Raw genomic sequence first — 25,970 nt, 5'->3', positions numbered from 1 at the left:
AAATGGACAGAGAGAGGAATAGAGAGGTGGAAGGAAGGTGACAAGCAGGGATCAGTGAACATATGAACTGAGAATGCTTAATGTAATTTCATCCTGGACAGAAGATAACTTAGTATTCCTTCCACACACACACACACACACACACACACACACACACACACACACACACACACACACACACACACACACACACACACACACACACACACACACACACACACACACACACACACACACACACACACACACACACACACACACAGTCTGCGTGTTAAGTGTGTGTGTGTGTGTGTTGGTGAAATCAGAAACTCCTATTAGTGGCTTGAAGGCGTGAAATGTGGTGCTGTGTGTGTGTGTGTGTGTGTGTGTGTGTGTGTGTGTGTGTGTGTGTGTGTGTGTGTGTGTGTGTGTGTGTGTGTGTGTGTGTGTGTGTGTGTGTACTAGTGACACTGATCACTTTTAGAGGATTGTTAATCATCCATGCATTGAGGCGAAAGGCTGGAATAAATCCTTGCATGGATGTGGTCTTGCAAATTGAAAATAGAATAAAATAAAAAATGCATGGACAGAAGAGTCAGAGCATCCAGAGCGATGTAATGGAATGTTTTGCAATACAGTAAACTTGAAATACTTTGAAATACCAGGCTAGTTTTCAACCTAAAACATGAACTGTCACAGTGCTTAAAGCCACCGGTCTGGAACCTAAAGAATGGTCCAATTGAGAATAAAGTGGCCCAAATCTAAGCCTTCAGGAATCCCCAAATCCATTGTTGGATTGACTTCCCAAAATTGCGTGCGTGCGTGCGTGCGTGCGTGCGTGCGTGCGTGCGTGCGTGCGTGCGTGTGTGCGTGCGGTCATCCTCAAACAGGCAGTCTACGACAGTGGTTCTCAAACTTTTTCATGTCAAGGACCCCCAAATAGACGCTTATTACCCCACGGACCCCCATTTGAAAAGATAAGCCAGGGAGCCCAATAAGAGAAGGTTTTTATGGCTCTCTAGCAGTGATTCTCAACCATTTTAATTTCAAGGACCCCCAGTTTAACATGCATTAGGCTACGGACCCCCATTTAATGGCATTTATACCTCTGGGACCCATTTCATATTGTACAATCAATGTTAATTTAACTCTGAGAGTGTACAAATGGAACCAAATGGACCCGTTAGGGTCCATTTGGTTCCATTTGTACACTCTCAGAGTTACAGAACTATAAGGGTCCATTTGGTTCCTGTCCATCTTTTAGCTGGGGACCCCCTGGAATCCCCTCAAGTACCCCTAGGGGTCCCCGGACCCCACTTTGAGAACCAATGGTCTACGAGCCTAACCACTTTTGCCCTATTTCATATTCTACTTTCTCGCACCATGTTGTGGTGCGAGAAAGTCCGAGACCCACGTACTACGTCTTCTGAGGTGCGGGTGGATTGTTGTGAAGAATAATATTCTCCATGATTTTTCAAAGGGTAGCTATAGACGATGTTTTAACTCTGGCAGTTAACACATTGAGTGCCATAACCGGGAATCTCTGTGAGGACACTTTTTTATTTATTTATTTATTTTTCCACGTGGGGGGCGCTCTAACGCAACTTTGGAATGATTCACGGGAGCTTTAAAGAAGGAGAGGACGGAAGTGGATCCATGCCAAAAAACCTACCTATTACCGTCCACTCCTTATATAACTCCTTGAGAAAAAGCTTCATATCTCCATTTCTTTTTTTAACGTGGTGGAAACGAGCCGTTTTCGACGGGCGATCACTCTGCAACGGTGGATCGCGTTAGAAATATTATTGTTCAAGGCGATAGTCGGGACCCTCCACCATCGTGCACGCACCCTTTGTTTACATCCGCGTCCTCGTCATGGCGTATACAGCCCTAAACAGCGCAGCGTAAATGATAAGAACGCTGGCACTGCCCTGTTTCAAAAAACCTCTGGCACTATGTTAAAGAGTTAATGGGGAATAGTCTTCATTATTACATATCCCAGCCTTTACCTAAAGCCTTTGCCCTGGGCAAAAAGGGGAATGATAGAAGGACCCCAAGTAGCTGACCATTAATCAATGCAAACGCTAAGTATCACCGCATGACATGAACCGTCACACCGCGGGTGACCTTGCTGCGGCAGGAACTCAATATCAAACATGGCCGCCCGCCACGTTTACTGCAATGGTCAAAATGCCATTTTCTCCTTGTTTGTGTTACTAAATAAGGCTTAGAGGTGCAGTGGATCTGACAAACTAATTATCACCCGGGCATTGGTGGTTGTTCATGAAAAATGTGTTAATGCTCACAAGAATGTCTGTCGCCAAAGCTTTTAGCAACCTGCTAAAATCACAAAGCCATTATAGTTTTTCACCATGCAGTGGAAGTGCAATGTTGGCACGTTGAGCGTCAGTTGCTCCTTTGGGGGCAGGTGTAATTATTTTTAAGGGGGTCCCCTGCAAAATGTGTTAATATGGCATCACAATCATCTTAACCTTTTATGCTTTGGTTATTCAAAAATAGCAGATATACAAGCTCATAGCGCGGCACCGAGTGCCGCGCTATGAGCTTGTATATCTGCTATTTTTGAAAAATCGTGAAAATGTGTGAAAACCTTTGAATATATATATTTTCATGCGAACATTTGTAACTCAAATCTTTGCTTCTGGGGGTCCCTGGAACAAAATATTTGAGATGGGGGTCCGCGGCCAAATACATATCATTTTGGGGGTCCTTGACATGAAAAAAGTTTGAGAACCACTGCTCTAGACTGTGGAGCCATTGGCGCACATGTTTGTATGTCAGAAACTGAACAATGTGGGCTATTTGCATTATTTCTATTTATTTTATTATGTTTTTCTGTTTTTATTGTGTGGTGTTGTATTGGTGTGATATGGATCTTCCTGGGTCTGAAATAAAGATTGAATTGAATTGAAAAGGCTCCGCGGGTACAAAACCTCTTAGCAGCAATTATGGGGAATGTTGTGCACTGTGTGGCTTGTTGCCATGACGATGTGTCAGCTTGTGAAGCGCTCATAATAAAATGTCTTGTACCACACACATACAAATGAAAGAGAAAGGTCACCGTCTGGGTCAAGTGTTCTACTTCACATGAACATAATAATAATCATTCTGTGGCAACTGACTGCAGCAGGAGATGATTGTCATATCCTATTGGACAATTGCAGAGCTGGAAGAAGTACTCACTTTGTGTACTTAAGGGATATGTCCCTTTCAAATAAAAAATATGTATACAAATAAATGAAAAAAACTAATGGAAAAATCACGGCCCCCGCACTCATTGTAATTGATTTAGGATTGAAAAGTTTGCATAACTTTTTTCATTAATTTATTATTATGTATTTTTAATGTTTATTTTATTTGAAAGTGAAATATCCCTTTAAGTAAAAGTATCAAGTAAAAATGTGAGCTTGTAGGGACGCTGTGAGCTTGTAGGGACGCTGTGATATACAGCAACATTTGTTTTTCAGAAAACTCTTAGTATTTAGTTAAGTTTGGTTTAGAACGGTGTCTCTCAAAAATAGCAGATCTACAAGCTCACATCCGCTACTTTTGAATCTTGAAAGTGTTTGAAAATGTTTGAATAATTTTGCATTTTTTAACACAAATCTTCTCTTCTGGGGGTCCCTGGCACTAAATATTCTCAGATGGGGTGGTCCGCGGCCAAATACATATCAATTTGAGGGTCCTTGGCTCAAAATAGTTTGACAACTACTGATTTAGAGAATCGGCCTATGGTCTTAAAGGAGAATTTGAAATTTGAAATGTTAAGTTTGAAATCTCGTCTCGCAATTCCATCCTATTGCGAGACGAAATTTCAAACGTGATTTCAGTAAAATCAAATTAGTAAACAGTAATGGCGGCGCCTATGTAGCAGTCCACACACGACAGATATACGCAAGAAAAAACTATTTTCGAGCGACAGAAATAAGCGGATTTATAGCCAAGCACCAAAGACCGCAGTTCTGAGCTGCGGTGGGGGGGAGGGGGATGGGGGGTCCCCGAAATGGAGAACATCGCTCGCTATGAACTGGGGGTCCTGGACCACTCTCATGATGAGTCAACAAGTTCAAATAACGGTAAGAAAACGCCTAGGGCGAAATTCTCCTTTAACTCTACTGCCAGAGTAATAGTGGGGCCTGTGGGGCAGACGGTATTCTAAATGAAATGATAAAATTCACCGACCTCAAATTCCAAATGGCCATACTAAAACTCCTAAATATAGTGCTCAGCTCTGGGATCTTCCCTAGCACATGGAATCAAGGGCTGATAACGCCACTCCACAAAAGTGGAGACAAATATGACCCAAATAACTACCGTGGGATCTGTGTAAACAGCAACCTCGGAAAGATCCTCTGCATGATCCTCAACCACAGAATCCTAAACTTCCTCACAGAAAGCAATGTCCTGAGCAAATCACAAATTGGCTTTCTACCAAAATATCGCACAACAGACCACATTTACACTCTAAACACCCTAATTGACAACCAAATAAACAAAAACAAAAGCAAATTATTCTCCTGCTTTGTCGACTTCAAAAAAGCATTCGATTCAATTTGGCATGAGGGTCTGATGTACAAACTATTGGAAAGTGGCATAGGGGGGAAAACCTATGACATCATAAAATCAATGTACACAAACAACAAATGCGCAGTTAAAATAGGCGAAAAGCACACAGACTTTTTCCCCCAAAGCCGAGGAGTTAGACAGGGATGCAGCCTGAGTCCAACACTCTTCAACATATATATCAACGAGTTAGCAAAAACGTTAGAACAGTCTACAGCTCCAGGCATCCCCTTGGCAAACACAGAAATCAAATGCTTACTTTTCGCAGATGACCTGCTGCTGCTGTCTCCAACCAAGGAAGGACTACAGCAGCAACTTGATCTCCTACACAAATTCTCGCAGACATGGGCCCTGACAGTGAACCTAACTAAGACTAAAATCATGATATTTCAAAAAAGATCCAGCCGCCAAAACCATCAATTTTTCCTAAATACGATTCCACTAGAACAAACAAAAAACTATACCTACCTTGGCCTAAACATCAGCAGCACAGGGAACTACAACCAAGCTGTAAAGGACCTGAGAGACAAGGCAAGAAGGGCATTCTATGCTATCAAAAGAAACATCAAAATAGACATCCCAATTAAAACCTGGCTTAAAATACTGGACTCTGTGATAGAACCAATTTCCCTCTATGGTTGTGAGATCTGGGGACCATTAGCAAACCATGACCTTGAAAAATGGGATAAACACCAAACCGAGACCCTACACACAGAATTCTGCAAATCCATTCTCCGTACCCAGCGAAAAACACCAAATAATGCATGCAGGGCAGAACTAGGACGATACCCACTCATAATCAAAATAAAAAAGAGAGCATTTAAGTTCTACAACCACCTAAAAGAAAGCGACCTAAATGCACTCCATAACAAAGCACTCACACACAGCGAAACTCTAGAGAGATGCCCCCTCAGCCAGCTGGCCATGGAACTCCGGGCACAAACACAAACAGAGCCACGAGATAGAAAACCCATCGGACCAAACAAAATTATAAAACAGCAAAAGGAAAACTACCTGACACATTGGAAAGAAGCAACACAAAAGCAGAGTAAACTAGAATGCTATCTGGCCCTAAACAGAGAATACGCAGTGGCAGAATACCTGAGCACCGTGACCGACCCAAAACAAAGAAAAATCTTAACTAGATACAGACTCAGTGAGCACAGTCTTGCGATCGAGAAAGGTCGTCACAGGCAGACCTGTATCCCGAGAGAAGACAGACTATGCACCCACTGCACACAAAAGGAAGTGGAAACCGAGCTACACTTCCTAACCGTCTGTCCATTGTACCAAGACATCAGAGACACATACTGTAATAGTGTGTCTTTATGTGTAGAAGCAGCTACTGATTAGGAACATTATTTGCACCTGTGCTGATTACCAATATTCCCTGCACCTGTTGAAAGCCTCTGAAGTGTGCTGTATGTGTCAGTTGAACCTGTGAAGTCTACCAGTAAAGACCTATGTTTGGAAGCTCACCCAAGTGTGGTTATTCAGAGTCACCAGTATATTACAGTGGCGACGAGGATGTTTTTGAACTTCTCTGCGTGAAGGACTTGTTTGGAAACTGTACACTGGTCGTATATAAGACAGAAAGAGTATTTTTTTTTGTTAAGGAACCAGGCACGTTTTTCTACAAGTTGCCATGGCTGGACACGTCGGTCGAGTGGATGAATACAATGACTCGAAGGAGGATTTTGAGTCATATGTGGAGCGTCTGGAGCAGTGGATGTTGGCGAACGACATTGCTAATGACAAGAAAGTGGCTGTGTTTCTTTCTGTGATTGGAGCGGACACTTACAAGCTGCTGAAGAACCTGGTATCTCCTGTTGTGCCAAGTCAAATGTCTTATGCTAACCTAAAGAAGGCACTGAGTTTGCATTATAAACCAAAACCAATTGTGATAGCTGAACGTTTCCGTTTTCAAAAACGTAACCAGAAAGAAGGGGAAGCTGTTTCTGATTATGTTGTGGCTTTGAGGCAGTTGTCAGCCACCTGTGATTTTGGCCGTTACCTGGACGAGGCACTGAGGGATCGCTTTGTGTGTGGACTGCGTTCTGAGGCTGTGCAGCGCAGATTGCTGTCAGAAAAGGATCTGACATTCCAACTGGCCTGTGAGATTGCTATATCGATGGAGCTTGCATCAAAGAATACGATGGAGTTTGCGGGACACAGTGCACCAGCTCACCAGGTAAATGCCCTGACAAGTACTCGCACTTTTTCTGATAAGGGGAGGAAAGGGCAGTTCAGATGGGAAAATGATAACAGAGGAAGAGGCCAAAAAGTAATGAACAGAGATACTGGGGTGCAACAAGAACAAGCGTGCTATCGATGTCTAGGAAGACACTTAGCACGTGATTGCAGATTCAAAAATGAAAAGTGCCATACATGCTCCAAGATTGGACACATTGCTTGTGCATGCAGAAAAGGCAGTGTCACTTCTCAAACCCAGTACGTGGAAAATGAGGAAGATGCACCTAGAAGAGATGATGATGAAGATGATGATCTTTTTGGATTGTATGCTATATACTCTACATGTAGCCATGAAAAAGGTTACACAGTTGATGTTGTACTGGGTGACAAGAGCAAAACCATGCTACTGGATACAGGGTCAGCAGTGTCAGTGGTATCTGAGGAATACTACCAGTCAAAGCTCACCTGTTTCCCACTAAAACCAGCCTCCAGATTAAAGCTGAAATCTTACTCAGGCCAGATAATCCCTGTTTGTGGGTACATAATGATACCAGTACAGTATGATACTCAGCAAGTCACTCTACCACTAGTCATTGTTAAGGGAAAGAGACCAGCTCTGATTGGCCGAAACTGGTTAAAGAAGCTACAGCTAAATTGGAAGCAAATATTCACAGTACACAGTGTGCTAACGCCAGCAGAATGGAATCCCAGAGTCCAAGAAGTGATACAGCGACATCAGGCAGTGTTCTCTGAGGGTCAAGGATGCATTAAAGGTTTCAAAGCTAAGATACGCACCAAACCTGACACCACACCAATATTCTGTAAAGCACGTCCAGTTCCTTATGCACTAAAGGAAGTGGTAGAGAAAGAGCTCGACAGATTGGAGAAGGCAAAAGTGATCTCAAAGATTGAGACAAGTGAGTGGGCATCTCCCATAGTCACTGTTCCCAAGGCTGACAAAACAATCAGAATATGTGGTGACTATAAGGTCAGTGTCAACCAGTGTGTCGAAGTGGAGACATACCCACTACCCAATACTGAAGATTTGTTTGCTACTTTAGCCGGGGGAACCTCATTCAGCAAATTAGATCTATCACATGCCTACCAGCAGCTGCAGTTAGATGAAGGGTCCGAAAAATATTTGACCGTTAACACTCACAAGGGACTGTACAAATACAACCGCCTCAGCTATGGTGTTTCCAGTGCCCCCTCAATTTTTCAGTCTGTCATGGACCAGATGCTACAAGGGCTGGATCATGTGACATGCTTTTTGGATGATATCCTCATCACTGCATCCTCGGAGGAGGAGCACTTAAAGAGGCTTGATGAGGTGCTCACACGTCTGGAGAAACATGGGGTCAGAGTGAAACTGTCCAAGTGCCATTTTCTTCAGAGCAGTGTGGTGTATCTAGGACATCGCATTGACAAGGAGGGTCTTCACCCCACAGATGAAAAAGTGGAAGCCATAACAAAGGCGCCGGCACCAACAAACGTCACAGAATTGAAGTCATTCTTAGGCCTTCTAAATTACTATTCCCGTTTCTTGGAAAACCCATCTACCACTCTAAAGCCTCTGCATAACCTGCTGAAAAAAGAGGTGAAGTGGGGTTGGACTGCTGAATGTGCTAAGGCGTTTGAAGATGCTAAAAAACTGTTGAAGCAGAATACGGTGGTGGTGCACTACAACACTAACATGCCACTGAAGATTGCATGCGATGCATCACCTTATGGAGTTGGTGCTGTAATCTCTCATGTAATGGAAAATGGAGAGGAACGACCTGTGGCCTTTGCATCGAGGACTCTGAACGAGGCTGAAAAGAACTATGCCCAGATTGAAAAAGAGGCTCTTGCCATCATTTTTGGAGTCAAGAAATTCCACAAGTATTTGTATGGGAGAAAGTTCACTCTCCTTACAGACCACAAACCGTTGTTGGCCATCCTGGGGCCGAAATCAGCCGTTCCAACATTGGCAGCTTCAAGAATGCAACGTTGGGCTCTCATTCTCATGGCGTACAACTATGTCATTGAATACAAGAAATCGGCTGATCATGCAAATGCTGATGCTTTGTCACGCCTTCCCCGAGCCTCAGGTGACAACACAGCAGAGGAGGGAAGTATCTTCTACTTCTCTCATGTGGAGGAATTACCAGTCGGTGCAAACGACATTGAGAATGCTACAAGGAAAGATCCTGTACTAAGCAAGGTGTGGAGCTACACAATGAATGGCTGGCCTAATTATGTGCAGAATGAAGCACTGAGACCATACTTCATGCGCAGACAGGAGTTGTCAGCAGAGCAAGGCTGCATTCTCTGGGGCCAAAGGGTCATCATTCCCCCAGTGTATCGACAGAGATTGCTGGAAGACCTTCACCATGAGCATCCAGGTATCTGTCGTATGAAGGCTCTTGCCCGCAGTTATCTCTGGTGGCCAGGCTGTGATGCTGATATCCAAGAACTTGTGCAGGGTTGCTCAGTATGCCAAGCAGTACAGAAAATGCCAGCTGTGGCACCGCTGCACCATTGGAGGTGGCCGGAAAGAGTGTGGCAGAGGATCCACATTGATTTTGCTGAGAAAGACAAGCAGCATTTTCTAATTGTCATAGATAGCCATTCCAAGTGGTTGGAAGTTTTTCCAATGTCCTCCACAACCTCCCAAAACACCATTACGGTTCTGAGGGGCCTGTTTGCTTCGTATGGGCTACCAGAAGAGTTAGTTTCAGATAATGGCCCGCAACTAGTGTCTAAGGAGTTTACTCAGTTCCTGCAGAGTAATGGAATCAAACATACTGCTGTACCTGCATACCACCCTGCATCAAACGGACCAGCAGAACGGTCTGTACAGATCCTGAAGCGAGCTCTGACAAAAGATGTGCTGGAAGCGGATGGTAAGGGGTCATTGCCGCTCAGCCACAGATTAGCCAATTTCCTGCTTATGTACCGCAATACACCCCACACTGTGACTGGTCGGACCCCAGCCGAGTTATTCCTGAAACGCCAGGTCCGAACCCGGTTCAGTTTACTGAAGCCTGAACTTGCCAGGCGGGTTGAGAAACAACAAGCCGCACAGAAATACCATCATGACCGTGGAGACTCGCCTGTTCGTGTTTTCATGGAAGGAGAAGAAGTCCGCATTAGAAATTTCAGGGATGGAGTCGAGAAGTGGATTCGGGCAACAGTTCTAAAGAGACTGGGACCTGTCACTTACCTGATACAAGAGGGACAGAGACAGCGGACAGTACATGTTGATCACATGTTGCAATGGAGAGAAGCTGTTGGCAGACCCACAACTACATTGATTCCACCTGCTGCAGTGGGTGTGCCCTCAGTAGCTGTACCAGTTGTTTCTCCCAGTTCACCAGTGAGCGAAACACCACCCCCTGTTCACGCAGAACCACCTGAACAAGCTGTCGAGATGGCATCATCACCAGGGTCACCCTCAGCAACCACAAGCTCACCTGCGAAACGCAGGTACCCAGAAAGAGTTCGGGTACAACCACAGAGACTGACCCTTTAAAGACATTATCCTTACCATGCAGTATTAAGATCTATGCTGTTAACCAAATGTTATGCTTGTTGCATTATATTAATAGGAGGTGAACAGTTTTGTTGTTAAAGGATTTTCACTGAATGACCGCAGATTATATTGCTTATTTGAAATTAAGACTTAGAGGCATTTTTTGTGTTTAATTGCCACAACATTGCTAAAAAGGGAGGAGTGTAATAGTGTGTCTTTATGTGTAGAAGCAGCTACTGATTAGGAACATTATTTGCACCTGTGCTGATTACCAATATTCCCTGCACCTGTTGAAAGCCTCTGAAGTGTGCTGTATGTGTCAGTTGAACCTGTGAAGTCTACCAGTAAAGACCTATGTTTGGAAGCTCACCCAAGTGTGGTTATTCAGAGTCACCAGTATATTACACATACTTCCCACAGATTACAACCACACACAGAGACTTTGAAAACATGACCAACGACAAAAAACTCCCATATCTGCTGGGCGAAGTACAACAATGTGCAAACACAGCAGCAAGATTCGTGAGTTGTTGTGATAGGAGAAGGATATCGAACGGAACACAACCACCCTAAAGACTAATCATTGTGTATATTCCTGCACTATACCTGCACCCAGTGATCTTGGTACATAGAAATTGATCTATTGAAGATTCTGACTTTCAAATGTACATTTTTTGTTTTGATTGTATTGCTGTATTGTTGTATTGTGCTTTTTGCTTTGGCAATGTAAACGTATGTTTTCTCATGCCAATAAAGCCCTTTGAATTGAATAGTGTAATAGTGTTACGCTACTGCCAGCGAAAAGGAGCGATTTTATCAACCTTTGAAAAATCATGGAATATTTTCTGTGAATGCTATCTGCACGGTGATCCCCTCATTACACACAGGGGTCTCGTAGAATGGGGGGGGGAAATGATCCGATAGCGGTAATCCGTTCCATAGTTGTGGCAAGTTGAAAATAGCATGTTTTGCCAAAAATATATAGTGTAAAAATAAATAAAAAATCACAGCCAGTGTGAAGTGGGAGGTGTGTGGTCATCACAACATGACTCACTTTAAAAAAAGGATAAATTACTTTTTTTAAAGTTTTTTGAATTACTGCTATTCATAGGGCTGCACATGTGTCATGTGTTTCGCTAGCCAATCACAGTCCTGAATTTGCAAAGTCAGCCAATCACATTACAGTTAGTGGTGATGACACTAGCTGTAATGTGATTGGCTGATATGAAAAAAGTATCGATTTGCATTAACAATGGAAGGGTTAGGGGGTACACAAATTTTTTGGTCGGTGTCCAAAACTCACTTATAGGGGGTGGCTACACCGCCCCAAAAAAAGTACACAGGAGCCGAGATAGAGCATTTTTAAGCAATAAGTTAACCAGGGAGTGAATGGAGCAGGACATCTTCGGATGGTGTTATCTCTGGTTCTGTGTGAAAAAAATCTAAAAAAATAAAATTAAAATAAAAGGTTGGGCCATAGCAGAATTTGACGAATTAATTTGTCCATGGCAGGCAATGTGTTAATGGGTTAAAAGGGCTAATTTCACATGAAACACGAAAAGTTGCCGCCCCGCTTCCAGATGAACAGAGAATAAAATAAGAAAGAAAAACAGAAAAATCTAGGAGCTGGTCTTGATGGCAGCATGATTGCAGAATCCTTACTGTGAACACCGGGATCAGCATATGTTCTTTTTTAATCCATTAAGACCGGGAAACGCATCCGTGTGTCATTTTAAGAATTCTTAGGGCTATTAAAAAATAGCAGATCTACAAGCTCATAGCGCGGCACCGAGTGCCGCACTATGAGCTTGTAGATCTGCTATTTTTTTTGTTTAAAACTTGATAATCTGAGCAAATCTTTGAGTATATATATAAATGTTTTAAAGCAAACATTTTAACCTCCAATCTTTGCTTCTGGGGGGTCCCTGGAACAACATATTTTGAGATGGGGGTCCGCGGCCAAATACATATCATTTTAGGGGGGGTCCTTGACATGAAAACGTTTGAGAACCACTGATTATAGCAACATACGTTTTTTTCAAAAAAAAACTGTTATGATTTAGAAGACGTTAAAAATATATACATTCAAAGATTTGCACACATTTTCAAGATTTTTCAAAAAAAATAGCAGATCTACAAGCTCGTAGCGCGGCACCCGGTGCCGCGCTATGAGCTTGTAGATCTGCTATTTTTTTTGAATAGCCAAAGCATAAAATAATGCGTTCCCGGTCGTAAAGGGTTAATCCTTTCAGCGAGCGCTCTGAAGTGCGTTCTCACACGCCTGTCTGCTATATAAATCCTAGACGGCCCCCTCGAGCATTTTGCCGCTCGGCGGGGTTTTTGCAACGCGTATCTCTGTTCCTGCAAAGGTGATAATTACAATTTACACTCGGCACGCTACTGTAGGAACGCAGCCATCAGCAGGAGGTGTGTTAGCCAAGAAGAAGGAGAACAAAAAAATACAAAACGTCCCAATCTGACAGCAGGTGAAGAAAAAAAGTCACACACACATGCTATGTCTTGAAATCTACCCAGCATGCAGCTGGGGTGAACACAGAATAGATGCCTCGAATGTAAAGAGGACATTGTAAAGGGATAGTTCACCCCCAAAAAAAACATAGAGACTTGAATTCATGGATATGTTTTTGTTTTTGTCACATTCCTCGTCATAGGTCCGTTTTATCAAGTATAGAAGGTTTAAGTGTGACTGAATTTGCAGCTCAAATAAATCTAATTCATCCTAGTGTATGACAGAGGACAGATTTAAATCTCTGCGATACCATTATTGTGAGCGTTTCATCGTTTATCGATAATAACGATCATCGTCCCATCCCTTTAATGTCTAATGATCACATTCCAGCCTCACGCCCTGGGTGTTCACGTGTAATTAGAACGGTGGAGATCTTGGAGCTGAAACACACAGTTTCTGCAGTCAAGTGGATGAGTTGGCAACAGTGGTGGAAAAAAAGTACTCACATGTCTTACTTAAAGGTAGGGTAAGTGATTTTCTATGGTTAAAATAAGTGTTAAATAGCTCTATATTCTGATAGTACTCATTGCTATAGAGTGTTTGTTCAGTAAAAGGAGTCTCCTTGTCTCTCCAGCTCTTTATAAAACAGAAAATGCATTTTCATTTCAGTTTCAGTTACATTTCAAATTTTATCCAATCAGGATAGAGAACTCAATCAGGATATAGATTAAACAAGTGAAATTGGAAGTGATGACACTAAGAAATGAGCAGGCAAAACTGTAACTGGAACACTATAAAAATGAAGCTTAAAAATGGGTACTTTCTCCTGATTGGCTGAGATTTTGACACCTACCGGAAAATGTATTGTCTGTTTATTAAAGAGCTGGAGAGACATGGAGACTCCTGTTACTGAACAAACACTCTATAGCAATGATTACTATCAGAATATAGTGCTTTAACCTTTTAACAAAATACTTTTTGTTTTAACCAAAAAATATCACTTACCCTACCTTACCTTTGTAATACTATAAAATAATTGTAGTGGAGTAAAAGTACAATATTTGCCTCTGAGATGTAGTGGAGTAGAAGTAAAAGTACTGACAATTGGGAAAAACTGAAGTAAAGTACAAACACCTCAAAATTGTACTTAAGTACACTACTTGAGTACATGTACTGTACTTAGTTACTTTACACCACTGGTTGGCAAGTTTATGAGCTAGTAGAGAACATGAGTCTGAGTAGATGAGCAGCAGTAACCTTCCCCCACTCGTCTCACCTCCTTTTTTCATTCCCTCGCTTTTACAAAACCCACACACACACACACACACACACACACACACACACACACACACACACACACACACACACACACAGAGGTCACCACAGAAAGCTAAGATGCTGTCACTTTGCTTTCGCTAGTCATCTGTAACCGACTGGCGACAGGCACTGCTCCTCTCCACCTTTCTGATTGGATCGATGTCTCTCTCTCTCTCACACGCACGCACGGACGCACACACACACACACGCACGCACGCACGCACGCACGCACGCACGCACGCACGCACGCACGCACGCACGCACGGACGCACGCACGCACGCAAACCATCTTCTAGATCAGTGGTTTTCAACCACTGGTCCGGGGACCACCAGTGGTCCTTGAGGGAGTTCCAGGGGGTCCCCAGCTAAATGATGGATAGTTAGGAACCAAATGGACCCTTATGAGTCTATAACTCTGAGAGTGTACAAATGGAACCAAATGGACCCTAACGGGTCCATTTGGTTCCATTTGTACACTCTCAGAGTTAAATGAACATTGATTTTACAAAATAAATTGGGGTCCCAGATATAATAGTGTTAAAGGACAACTTTGTTTTTTTACAACCAAGGTTTATATTTTAGCTTGTAATTAAGGTAAATAAAAGATGAGTGTCATTTTTTGTTAATTTGCTGCTTTCTATAGTTTTAGCAATTTTCACAATCTTTTTTACAGTGGGCGGGGGCATTCTGTCCGGTGGCTAAATATGTATTTTTTACACAATAAAAAAGGTCCCGTGGTCTTTGATGGCCAGATGTGCGTTATTGGGGGCTAGAAGAGCTACTGTAAATAATAATAAAGAAAACGCCGGGTTATTGTGTAAAAAAAATACATATTAGCCACTGGACAGAATGCCCCCGCCCACTGTAAAAAAAGATCGCGAAAATTGCTAAAACTATAGAGAGCAGTAAATGAAAAAAAATTAACACTCATCTTTTATTTACTTTAATTACAAGCTAAAATATAAACCTTGGTTGTGAAAAACCAAAGTTGTCCTTTAAAGAGGGAATGTTTATGAAAGCAGGGAAATGTAACACGGATGAGAGAACATCTTTGAAGAACAAAGACACATTATTTCCTCCGGGGTTTAGAATCCCTTTTATTTTGTTTTGTTCTCAAAAACATGTTCCCACATAGAAGGAGAAAAGATTGTGGTCTTTGGAGTGCTGTCTCCCCATGCAGCACACAGAACATATTATTAGTCCTGGGTAAATACTCTGTCTGATTTGCCAAAATAGCTGTTATTCCCACCGTATGATCCATCTAACCCATTCAAGCCAGGAACGCATCTGTGTCATTTTAGATTTATTTGGCTATTCAAAAATAGCTCATTCAACAAAAGCTATTCAGCTTGCAGATCTGATATTTTTGAAAAAAACATGAAAATGTGTGTAAATATTAGATTTTTTTAAAACATTTGTAACTCAAATCTTTGCTTCTTGGGGGTCCCTGGAACTAAATATTTTTACAAATGTTGGCTTTAAAAAATGTATAATTATTCCAAGATTTGCACAAATTTTCACGATTTTTTCAAAAATAGCAGATCTGCAAGCTCATAGCGCGGCACTCGGTGCCGCGCTATGAGCTTGTATTATCTGCTATTTTTGAATAGCCAAATACACCTTAAAATTACACAAATTATGCTTTCCCCGTCTTAAAGGGTTAAGAATCTGCTTTGATTCTGCATGGTTACCTTGTCGCTGTGCACCATTACTGCAGCATGTGGTTGTTTCATATTTATGTTCAAATAAGATAATACATCAAACTGTATACAGTAGGTGTCCAGTTTCACTTTTAAAACCTTTGCATCAGACAGAATGCGGCACAAACACAACACCAATGGTTTTGATCATGTGGATTGTGGAAGTTAAAGTATTACTAGGTAACGTTTTCAACAAAACTAAAGTTAAATTGTATAACTTTTGTGAGTGGCAAATGTTTCACAACACCCTCTCCATGAATTTCACCCCCGAAAGCCTTTTATAAACTATGTTCTATTGAAACGGTGACTAGGGTGTCATTCCCGCGAAAATGACGTCATCCGGCCGGAAAACGGAAACGGAAATGCACCGGTTTCCTGTTTGGCCAGGAACTACCGCGCTAATAACAAAAAGGAATCTCACGCTGTTTTTAAGAGATTGTAGGATTTGAAGATCAAAAAACAGCAGTAAAAGAAAACACAGCTCACGGTAACTAAAGCTCTACTGGCTAAGAGAAACGATCCACAGATCGTATAAAACAATTAAAAGAACGCTTTTTGAAACGCTTCCGTCTTCCGGTGAAAACAAATGGAATTCTGGGTAACGCAGGAATAAACGAACGACCTGCAGTGACGATAATGACCAGCAGAGGCTGCTAAAAATCGTTATTTGTGGACCTGCATTGTATTACTTTAAATGGTGGATGTGTGGATAGGACTCTATATGAACAAACTTGTTATATCAACAAAACGCATGGCATTCTGTTTGTGTGACATGCATGATGCAAAGGCTTTGAAAGTGAGACCCCTGTCAAAGTCTTTCCCCTGTCAAAGTCTTAACCTACCCCCTCCCTCCCTCCCCTCCTCCTAAAACTGTCTATTGTACATATTTCTTGTTTTTCATACCAGTAACCTGTAAGCTGATTGTATGACGTTCTGCATAGTAGTGTATATTTGTATGTCTTAAATCATCATGATTTGAGTGCACAGGATCTCATTTTAAATAAGCCAAGTGCTTTTATGAACGATCCAGTTTAGAAGACCTTGTATTGTGAATTGTACTTCCATGTACTTTTACCATGTCTTTCTAAATAAAGTATTCAATCAATCAATCAAACTGGTCAAAGTCACTGGCCACCTACTGTACTCTATATAAATACATGTATGATATGTATTTTTTTCATTCAGCTGATCTCTCTCCCTCCCACATCCTGCACATGCCATCTGCCATCTGTCTGACGGTCCAAAATAAATAAGGGATGCAACATTGTCATGTGATTAATCAGCAATTACACCGGTATTAATAATCACAAAATGACATCAAAGGCAGCCTGTTGACGCAGGTTGAAGAATAGCTTTGACAAGCCAGCTTTACTTTGCTCTTATGTGTGCCAAGTAATCTGCAAAACTAGCATCATAGAGGAGGCGAAGATTACATGCAACTGTTCCAACAGCTATTAAACATGTTAAACAGATTAGTAGATTAGATTAGTCATTTAGTAACTGTTATAACTGTCGACAATGTGATTCCTCATTAGCTTAGCCAGAAACACATTTTAGAGGGAACATGCATTTTATAGTAAACATTTTAATGTATTGTGGCGGTGCCTTGATGGCGTTCTAATGGCTGATTTTACACTTGGTTGCATGCTGAAAATAGCCGATCTACAAGCTCACAACGCGATGCGTTGTGAGCTTGTATATCTGCTATTTTCAGAGCGCAACATCTGAGCGCAACCAAACATAAAATGACTTGTCTTTTAGTTCTACTGGATCTCTTCTCCACTAGATCCCTCACTAACATTTTAGTCTAGTTTTTATTTGTTGACGAAATTGACAATATATTTAGTCTTAGTTTTAGTCATCATAGCTTAGTTTTTATTTAGTTTTTTTTTAGTTTTCGTCAGTGAAAAAAGGTAGTCGAACCAACAATTTTCGTCATAGTTTTAGTCGACGAAATCAACACTGATTGAGAGCTTGTAGATCTGCTATTTCCGGTGTCCGTGTACAATCAAGGGTGCGTTCGGATATTACGCACCGGAGCACACTCGCCTATTAGTTTGTATTGGCCAGTGCGCTCAGTGCTGTATTTTCGAACGGACCCCAAGTATAACTCAGGGGTATTAACTGGCAAGTTCTGCGATTCTGTCGCACGTTGCTCTTTGAATTTAACCTTCGTATACCTCTGACTTTCTGACTATAAAGCCTCAGGGATGAATCACCCAGTTACTGTGTCTGGGGCACAGCTTCACAGTTACAAATGGGAGCGTTTTGCATCCCTTGATGAATGTGTAACATTTATTATGGCCTTATAAATGGCCTGTCCCCCCCTGCTTGCCCCGAACGTGTGGAGGTTCAGAAACGCAGGAATGAAACTCTTTTACAGATAATGAATGGGAACTTTTATTTTATTCAAATTTCCGACACTTTCTCTGTGAATTTCCAACCCCTTACACACCTCCAGCGCCCTCTTTTTCTCTCTTTGACAAATGCTAATGTGTGGAATCAAACGTGTCTAATTTAGCAGGGCCGCTGTGTTCTTGGGGTGAGATGTTTCTCCACAGGCAAAACGTTTTAAATATTCCAATGCACCTTTAATCCATTAAGACCGGGAACGCATCGTCATTTTGAGATTTCTTTGGCTATTCAAAAATAGCAGATATACAAGCTCATAGCGCCGCGGCACTCTGTGATCTTGTAGATCTAAAATTCTTTTGAAAAATCGTGAAAATGTGTGCAAATCTTTGAATACATATATATATATTTTTATTTTTTACATTTATATATATTTTTTTTTTATTCAAATCTTTGCTTATAGCCTGGCATGGCAAGACTACACTTCGTAGATATTAGTCTGGAATCTCTGAGTGGAACCTGCATTTCTGCGGGGCAAATAAACCCGCCCCATATTTGCATACTGGGCCCTGATTGGTCCCTCACAACTTCGGAGGGACAGAAATCCAATCTCTGGGTTGAGAACCACTGATATTATAGTAACATAAGTTTTTTTCAAAAAACCTGTTAGGATTTAGAAGACATTGGTAGAATCCCCCAGAAGCAACGATTTGAGTTAAAAAAAAACAAGATTTTTCCAAAAACATAGCAGCTCTACAAGCTTGTAGCGCAAAGTATTAAATAATGGTTGTAGCTAAAAAAAAAATCACAGCCTGTGTGAAGAGAGTGGTGCCTTTGATGAGCCCCGTATTGATGTTGTCATCAATGTTTGTTTATTGGACATACATACACCCGGACACACAGACAAAGTCAGATATAGGAGTGGTTGGCACCACTCAAAAATCTAAAATGACACAGTACTGTATATGCTAATCGCGGGGTTGAATGGCTTAAAACACGCCTCGGAATCCCTCAACTGTTAGTGGAAGTAACTGACCGATTATAAGCCTTTGGACTTGAAAGCGTCGCGTCTCAAGCAACTGTGGAAGTCAACCCGACAGCCAAAGACTTGGCCCTGAGACAGATGGGGGGGTGTTTTAACTTCACACGGAAACACATTAGAATTCACAACACGTCTGGTCTCATCGCAGTAGGAGAGGTTACTGGACCTAATACTTATATTCTGGAGTGAGGAGACAGCTTTAAAGATCACCGTCTAGATGCCTGTCTGAAACACATCCTGTACAGTATTAATTCTCTCTGCCCATACTGACCATGTGAGTCCAGATCTCACAGTCCTTGTGGACAGCTATGTTGACAGCTATCTGTCCAAGCTTGTGACATTGGCCTGTCACCTGTCAGTGAATCTCGGATACCCCCCCCCACACACACACACACATATCACATAGACTTCCAGCTGCATGTACGCAGTGGTGGAAAAAGTACTCAAATGTTTTACTTAAGTAAAAGTATGATACCCCAATGTAGAATTACTGTTAAAAGTAAAAGTCCGGAATTCAAAAAGTACAAAAGTATTGGCATCAAAATATACTTCAAGTACCAAAAGTAAAAGTACTCATTATACAGAACGTCCCATTTCAAGTTTTCAAATGTATACAGTACATATCTTTTGAAAATGTATACATTTGAACAAGCTCACAATGTGTCGCATCGCGACACATTGTGAGCTTGTAGATCTGCTATTTTCAAATGGCTGAAATATATAGGGCTGAAAGTGGTTAGTGTATGTTTTGTAATAATAATCAAGATCTTCAAAGTAACTAGTAACTAAAGTTTTCAAATAATTGTAGTGGAGTAAAAGTATAATATTTGCCTCTGAGATGTAGTGGAGTAGAAGTGCAAGTATTGGAAATTGGAAATACTGAAGTAAAGTACAAACACCTCAAAATATAATAATAATAATAATATCTAACCGAATGCTTTATTAAAAAAGGACAGTCTTTAGTCGTCTCTTGAAAGCATCAAACTGTACAGCTTCCTCCCTCTTAGCTCTGTCTATACGGCTATATTTAGTCCGTATGAGTATGAGATGTACATTGTGATAAACGGTACAGACTAATTTTTAAGAGACATACTGTATATCCAGACATATCAGGGAAGCATAAGTCATTACCACATGCTAAAAAAAAAAAGGATATCTCTAATTCCTGCATCTGTCATACCATACGACATGAAGACATGAAACAAGTGCATTTTCTGCCACTGCTTAAGGACTTTAGATCCTTTGGTTTGAAATCTGCCATCAAGATGAAGACAAATTAAAAAGAGTGACAGTATGATTTCCTTGGGGGTGAAATTGACAGAAGGCACGCTTAACCCATTGAGACCTGAAGCCGATTCTACATGTCTCCTAAATCTCAACAGTATTCTGAAAAACGCATATTTCTATATCAGTGGTTCTCAAACTTTTTCATGTCAAGGACCCCCAAAATGATATGTATTTGGCCGCGGACCCCATCAAAATATTTTGTTCCAGGGACCCCCAGAAGCAAAGATTTGAGTTAAAAATGTTTGCTTTAAAAATATATATATATTCAAAGATTTCCACACATTTTCACGATTTTTCAAAAATAGCAGATCTACAAGCTCGTAGCGCAGCACTCGGTGCCGCGCTATGAGCTTGTATATCTGCTATTTTTGAATAGCCCAAAGTGTGAAATAATGCTTTTTAGCTCAAATCTAAAAATGACACAGTTCCAGGTCTCAATGGGTTAATTGCACGCCTAATGTGACAGCCAAGTCTAGACTATAGCTTATCTGAAAGAATAACATAGCTAGCCTACTTCATGAAATATGTTTTGATAAGATAGATAACCGTACGAGGGGCCAATATGTTGAGTTGGTTATAAAACGGTTGAATCATACGTGTGTCCGGCTGATCTGTATCATTCCCAGCTGAGCTCCCCCACAAGAATCAATGGAGTATCTCAAGTGTTCAGAATACTTTTACTTCTACTCCACTACATCTCAGAGGCAAATATTGTGCTTTTACTCCACTACAACTATTTGAAAGCTTTAGTTACTAGTTACCTTGTAGGTTTTGATTATTATTACAAAACATACATTAACCACTTCAGCCCTATATATATATATATATATATATATATATATATACATATATATATATATATATATATATATATATTTATTTTGGCCATTTGAAAAAAGCAGATCTACAAGCTCACAATGCGTCGCGATGCGACGCATTGTGAGCTTGTAGATCGGCTTTTTTCAAAATATTTATTTTTTTGAAAACGTGTGAAATGGGACATTCCACATAATGAGTACTTTTACTTTTGGTACTTTAAGTGCATTGTTATGCCAATACTTTTGTGCTTTTAGTCAAGTAAATCTTGCATTCCGGACTTCTACTTGTAATGGAGTATTTCTACATTCTAGTACAAAAAAATGTTAGTACTTATTTCCATCACTGATCATACGTGTCCTGGATGTAGATTACATCATCGTCCTCCTGACCCGTATCCCTCCCAGCTCCCCCACAAGAATCAATGGAATTGCACAATGAAATATTGAAGAGTGAAATGAAGAACATAAGCAGCAAAACAGGAAGCTAACGTGGCACAGGGCAGGATGACAAGTTCAGACGTGTTTTCATTCATCGGGGATCATGCAGAGGAATTCATAAACTGCACAAAATCCAACGTGGAATTAACACTTTCCAGCTTAGTTAATCACTCCTGGGGAAAGGTGTCTTCCTCTCCCATGTTTGTGTAATTATGTTTTTTTTTTATCCCACAATTTTGTAACCCCATTTTTTCACCCAGTGCCAATTGCCTAAGCTGTAATCCTGGGCGTTACTCTCCCTCTGCCAGCCTGGGGAGAGCCCTGAACTCTCCCCAGGCTTGAACGAATGCTTCGTTCAACGCATGAGGAGTGAGCAGGCTAGCCTGGCGTTGACAGACTATATCACTGCGTGGATATGAGTCTGGTGCTCCCATGAGGACGTTTTTTTTTTCCCAAGGGGCGGGATCAAAACAATGGCCCTCGACGCAATTGGTTAGACCTACAACCAACTACCAATTACAACTACCCATATTCGAATACTGGGCCCTGATTGGTTACACACGTCTTCTGGAACATGAAATAGATTATCTATGGAGAGGTGCCAGACCCAAATCGCAGAGTGCATTTTTTTTTTGCACTCGCAGATTCGTCTGGTCCCAGGCTATGAGCAGGCCGCTTCATATCACCTGACAGGGGGGGAGTTTCCCCGGTAGCGCATGGAAGGAACACGCGCAAAGGCAGTATAGAGGCCAGGATTACTGCATGTTTTGTGTGAGGGTAACAACCCTAGGGGACACGGGGAGAACATGCAAACGCCACACAGAAAGGCCCTGTCACCAACCCCACTAGGGTATGGGCACGCGGAGGAGAGGGCACACCCCCCCAGCGCCCACAATGTGTGTATTGATGTAATGATGTTTAATAATATTCAGGCATACTCTCATGACACTGCACACAAAATGTCATTTGATGTCTTAACCCATTGATACCTGGAACGCATCTGTGTCACTTTAGATGTCTTTGGCTATTCAAAAATAGCAGATATACAAGGTCATAGCGCGGCACCGAGTGCCGCGCTATGAGCTTGTAGATCTGCTATTTTTGAAAAATCGTGATTTTTTTTTTTTAACATTTTTTTCCCAATTTTTTTTTAGGATTTCAATTTTATTTAGACGCTGCCTCAGGTCTTAATGGGTTAAAAAAGAACAAGAAAAAAGAAGAACGCATGAAAAATGTGTATGCATGACGAAACAATCAAATGAGCAATCTCACTGAGAATGAGTATGAGAGACATGCTGTACCATACCAGTGTTCTCTTAATTGCCAGCTCTGATAAAAGTTATGCTATGAGTTCAGTGTACTGCTAAGTACAGGAAGCCTTCTTTACAAATGTTTTGATAGTTTATCACACAAGGACATTACAGTTATGGTGCCAAAGACATGCCCGTTTCCGTTGGTCACTGGATCACTTCACTAGTCTGGGCACCGAGTGCTGCGCTTTTGAGCTTGAAGATCTGCATGTTTTCTATATTCAAAGATATTTGTGCAAATATTTGAATATTTATAGAGATAGAGAGAGATATAGAGAGATAGAGAGATAGATAGATAGATACATGGACATGTTGGTTTTAGAATGGATGGGTATTGAGTACTTGCAATACAATGCAACTGATCTTCCTGAAGGCCATTCTGTACACGTGCAGGCGCACACACACACACACACACGCACTTGCGTGCACACGTGCACGCAAACACATGTGCACGTAAACACGCGCGCGCGTGCGTGTTAGAAAAAAACACAAGAGAAGGAAAGCGAAAAAATACTCCTTTCCCATCTCAGTGCTGCTGGCACAGGGTATCATTTAGACGGAATAAAGGTAGCCACTATATTTTGATTGCACACACACACACACACACACACACACACACACACACACACACACACACACACACACACACACACACACACACACACACACACACACACACACACACACACACACACACACACACACACACACACACACACACACACAAAGTTCACTCAAAAAATTACTTATTTTCTATCAATTACACACCCCAAGCCTTGATTTCATGGATTTATTTTTGTTTTTGTGGCATTCCTAAGACAATAATTTGATGACCGTGTGTATTTCCGGTAGGAGACACAAATAATCTACTTTGTGTCTCCTACCGGATACATTAGCCGGTAGGAGACGGGAATCAAATTATTGTTGTCAGACCCAGAGGGACGGCCTACATGAGGCTTTGTCTGTCCCTCTTTCGTCCCTCTTTTGTCCATATATGGCATAAATGGGACGACAGATACACAGACAGACAGACGGATCCCTCTTTTGTCCCTCTTTTCCTCTTTTGTCCATCTTTTCTCCATATATGGCATAAATGGGAAGACAGATACACAGACAGATACACACGTCATGCGAAGTCCGGCCATTCAGAACCACTAGGGGTCTGGCAGTACCAGGTCTCCTGGTTCTTGTTAGCCTAGGAATGCGACAAAAGCAAAAAATACTCCATGGATTCAAGGCTTCATAGGGTGTGCAATTGATAGAAAATAAGTCATTTTTTGGGTGAACTCCTCCTTTAACCGTTTAACTGTCCTTGCTGAGCAGACAGACGGTACATCTGCTCACTCTGTGTCTCCGAGGCTGGCTGTGGATGATAGCTCGGAAATGTATCTGACATCATCAGCCAATGACATCACAGCGAGTAATTAAAGCTATTTAAAGCTAATTATTAACATCGATTACGGCCGTAGACATTACATTACAATACCCGACGACACCATAACGAGTCCAACGTCCAGAAAGTGGTTCCATGGAGAAAAGCCTCTTCCCGAACCGCTGCGATATGGCCAGGCCAGAACAGGTTCTGCTCTTGGAGCCTCAGAGTGAGTTGACATTCCGAGGTCCGTTCTCTGACGTGGTCACCGCGACTCTCAAGCTCTCCAACCCTACAGACAGGGACGTGTGTTTCAAGATAAAGACGACGGCGTCGCGCATGTACGTCGTCCGGCCGAACGGTGGCGTCATCGACGCGGGCGCCTCCGTCAACGTCTCACTTATGCTGCAGCCTTTCGACTACGACCCCGAGGAAAAGATCCAGCACAGGTTTAGGGTTCAGTCCCTGCCGGCACCCGCTGGCATGACCAGCATGGAGGGGGTTTGGGAGGGGGCCAAGCCGGGTGAACTGATGGATTCCAAGCTGAGATGCGTGTTCGAGCTGCCCGTGGAAAAAGAGTACATTCGCCACTCGAGGATGGACGAGCCGTACAGGATAACATCCATGGAGGTCGATGTCTCACTGCCCGTCTCACTGCCCATGGAAAAAGAGGCAACGCACCACACAAGGCTTAACGAGGAGTCCAGGATAACATCCATGGATCCGTGCGAGGGGCTGCCCGTGGAAGAAATAGAGTCCAGGATAAATTCCGGGTGCGAGGGGCTGTCCGTGGGAAATATAGATTCCAGGATAACATCCATGGATCAGTGCAAGGGGCTGCTGCTGGAAGTGCAGAGGCTACAGGAAGAGAACAAACGGATTCGGGAGGATTCCGGTTGGCAAGCGAGCAAGAGCAACGCGGTGCCACCGCGGCACACGGTGAAGGAGGAGGGCCACCGTGCCCACGCTGTGCTGCTGGCGGCGACCCTCCTCGTGCTGTTCTTTGTGTTGGGCATCGTCGTGGGCATTGTGATGAAATAAACACCTTTGGTGTACTGGGAACACGACTTATTGCTCGTGATCAGGGTTGCCAGATCTGATTTTTTTTCCCCCGCAACTTCCCCGCAAGATTTTATTTGACAATAGCCGATCTACAAGCTCACAACGCGTCGTGAACTTTTATGTTAAAGTGCTCATGTGGCCCATAGTTTGGGCTGGTTTTCCTAGACCTGGCTGCTTGTTTCTCTCACAGATTCTGGCAACACTGCTCGTGATTCAGGGATGTTCTAACACTGGCGAGCAGATGCCGGCAGTGGTAGCGGTGGTGTGTTGGTGGTGAGATTGAGTCCGTTTGGATTGTGTGAATGTCACATAAGGCTTATCGTGGGGACAGAGTCATACGTAACCCCCACCCCAGCTAAAGAAAACCTTTAAAGGAAGGTGGGATTTTCAGCGAGATGTTCCAGAGTGAGACTAGGCTTTAGTCGACTCAAGGCTATTATTGTCAATCAAAATGAATCCTCCAATCAGAGGCTTTGTATAGACCGGCTTAATTGGACAAAATGTGATGGAATATATTGTAAAGTCGTTCATT

General features: G+C 42.2%; 1 protein-coding gene across 1 annotated transcript; it reads left to right on the top strand.

The window, feature by feature from the left end:
- Positions 1–24,565: 24,565 nt before the first annotated feature.
- On the top strand, positions 24,566–25,417 carry LOC311045219 (vesicle-associated membrane protein-associated protein A-like; the record flags this gene model as incomplete). The annotated part of the gene is made up of 1 exon (XM_084057018.1): positions 24,566–25,417. One exon carries the CDS (start codon positions 24,566–24,568, stop codon positions 25,415–25,417), a length of 852 nt encoding a protein of 283 aa, XP_083913144.1.
- Between the last annotated feature and the right edge of the window lie 553 nt (positions 25,418–25,970).

Source organism: Gymnoscopelus microlampas (genome assembly GCF_963454915.1).
Source record: "Gymnoscopelus microlampas genome assembly, chromosome: 5".
NCBI lineage: Eukaryota > Metazoa > Chordata > Actinopteri > Myctophiformes > Myctophidae > Gymnoscopelus > Gymnoscopelus microlampas.
Note: the sequence above shows the minus strand (reverse complement) of the source record. Positions and strands in the feature narration are given on the sequence as shown.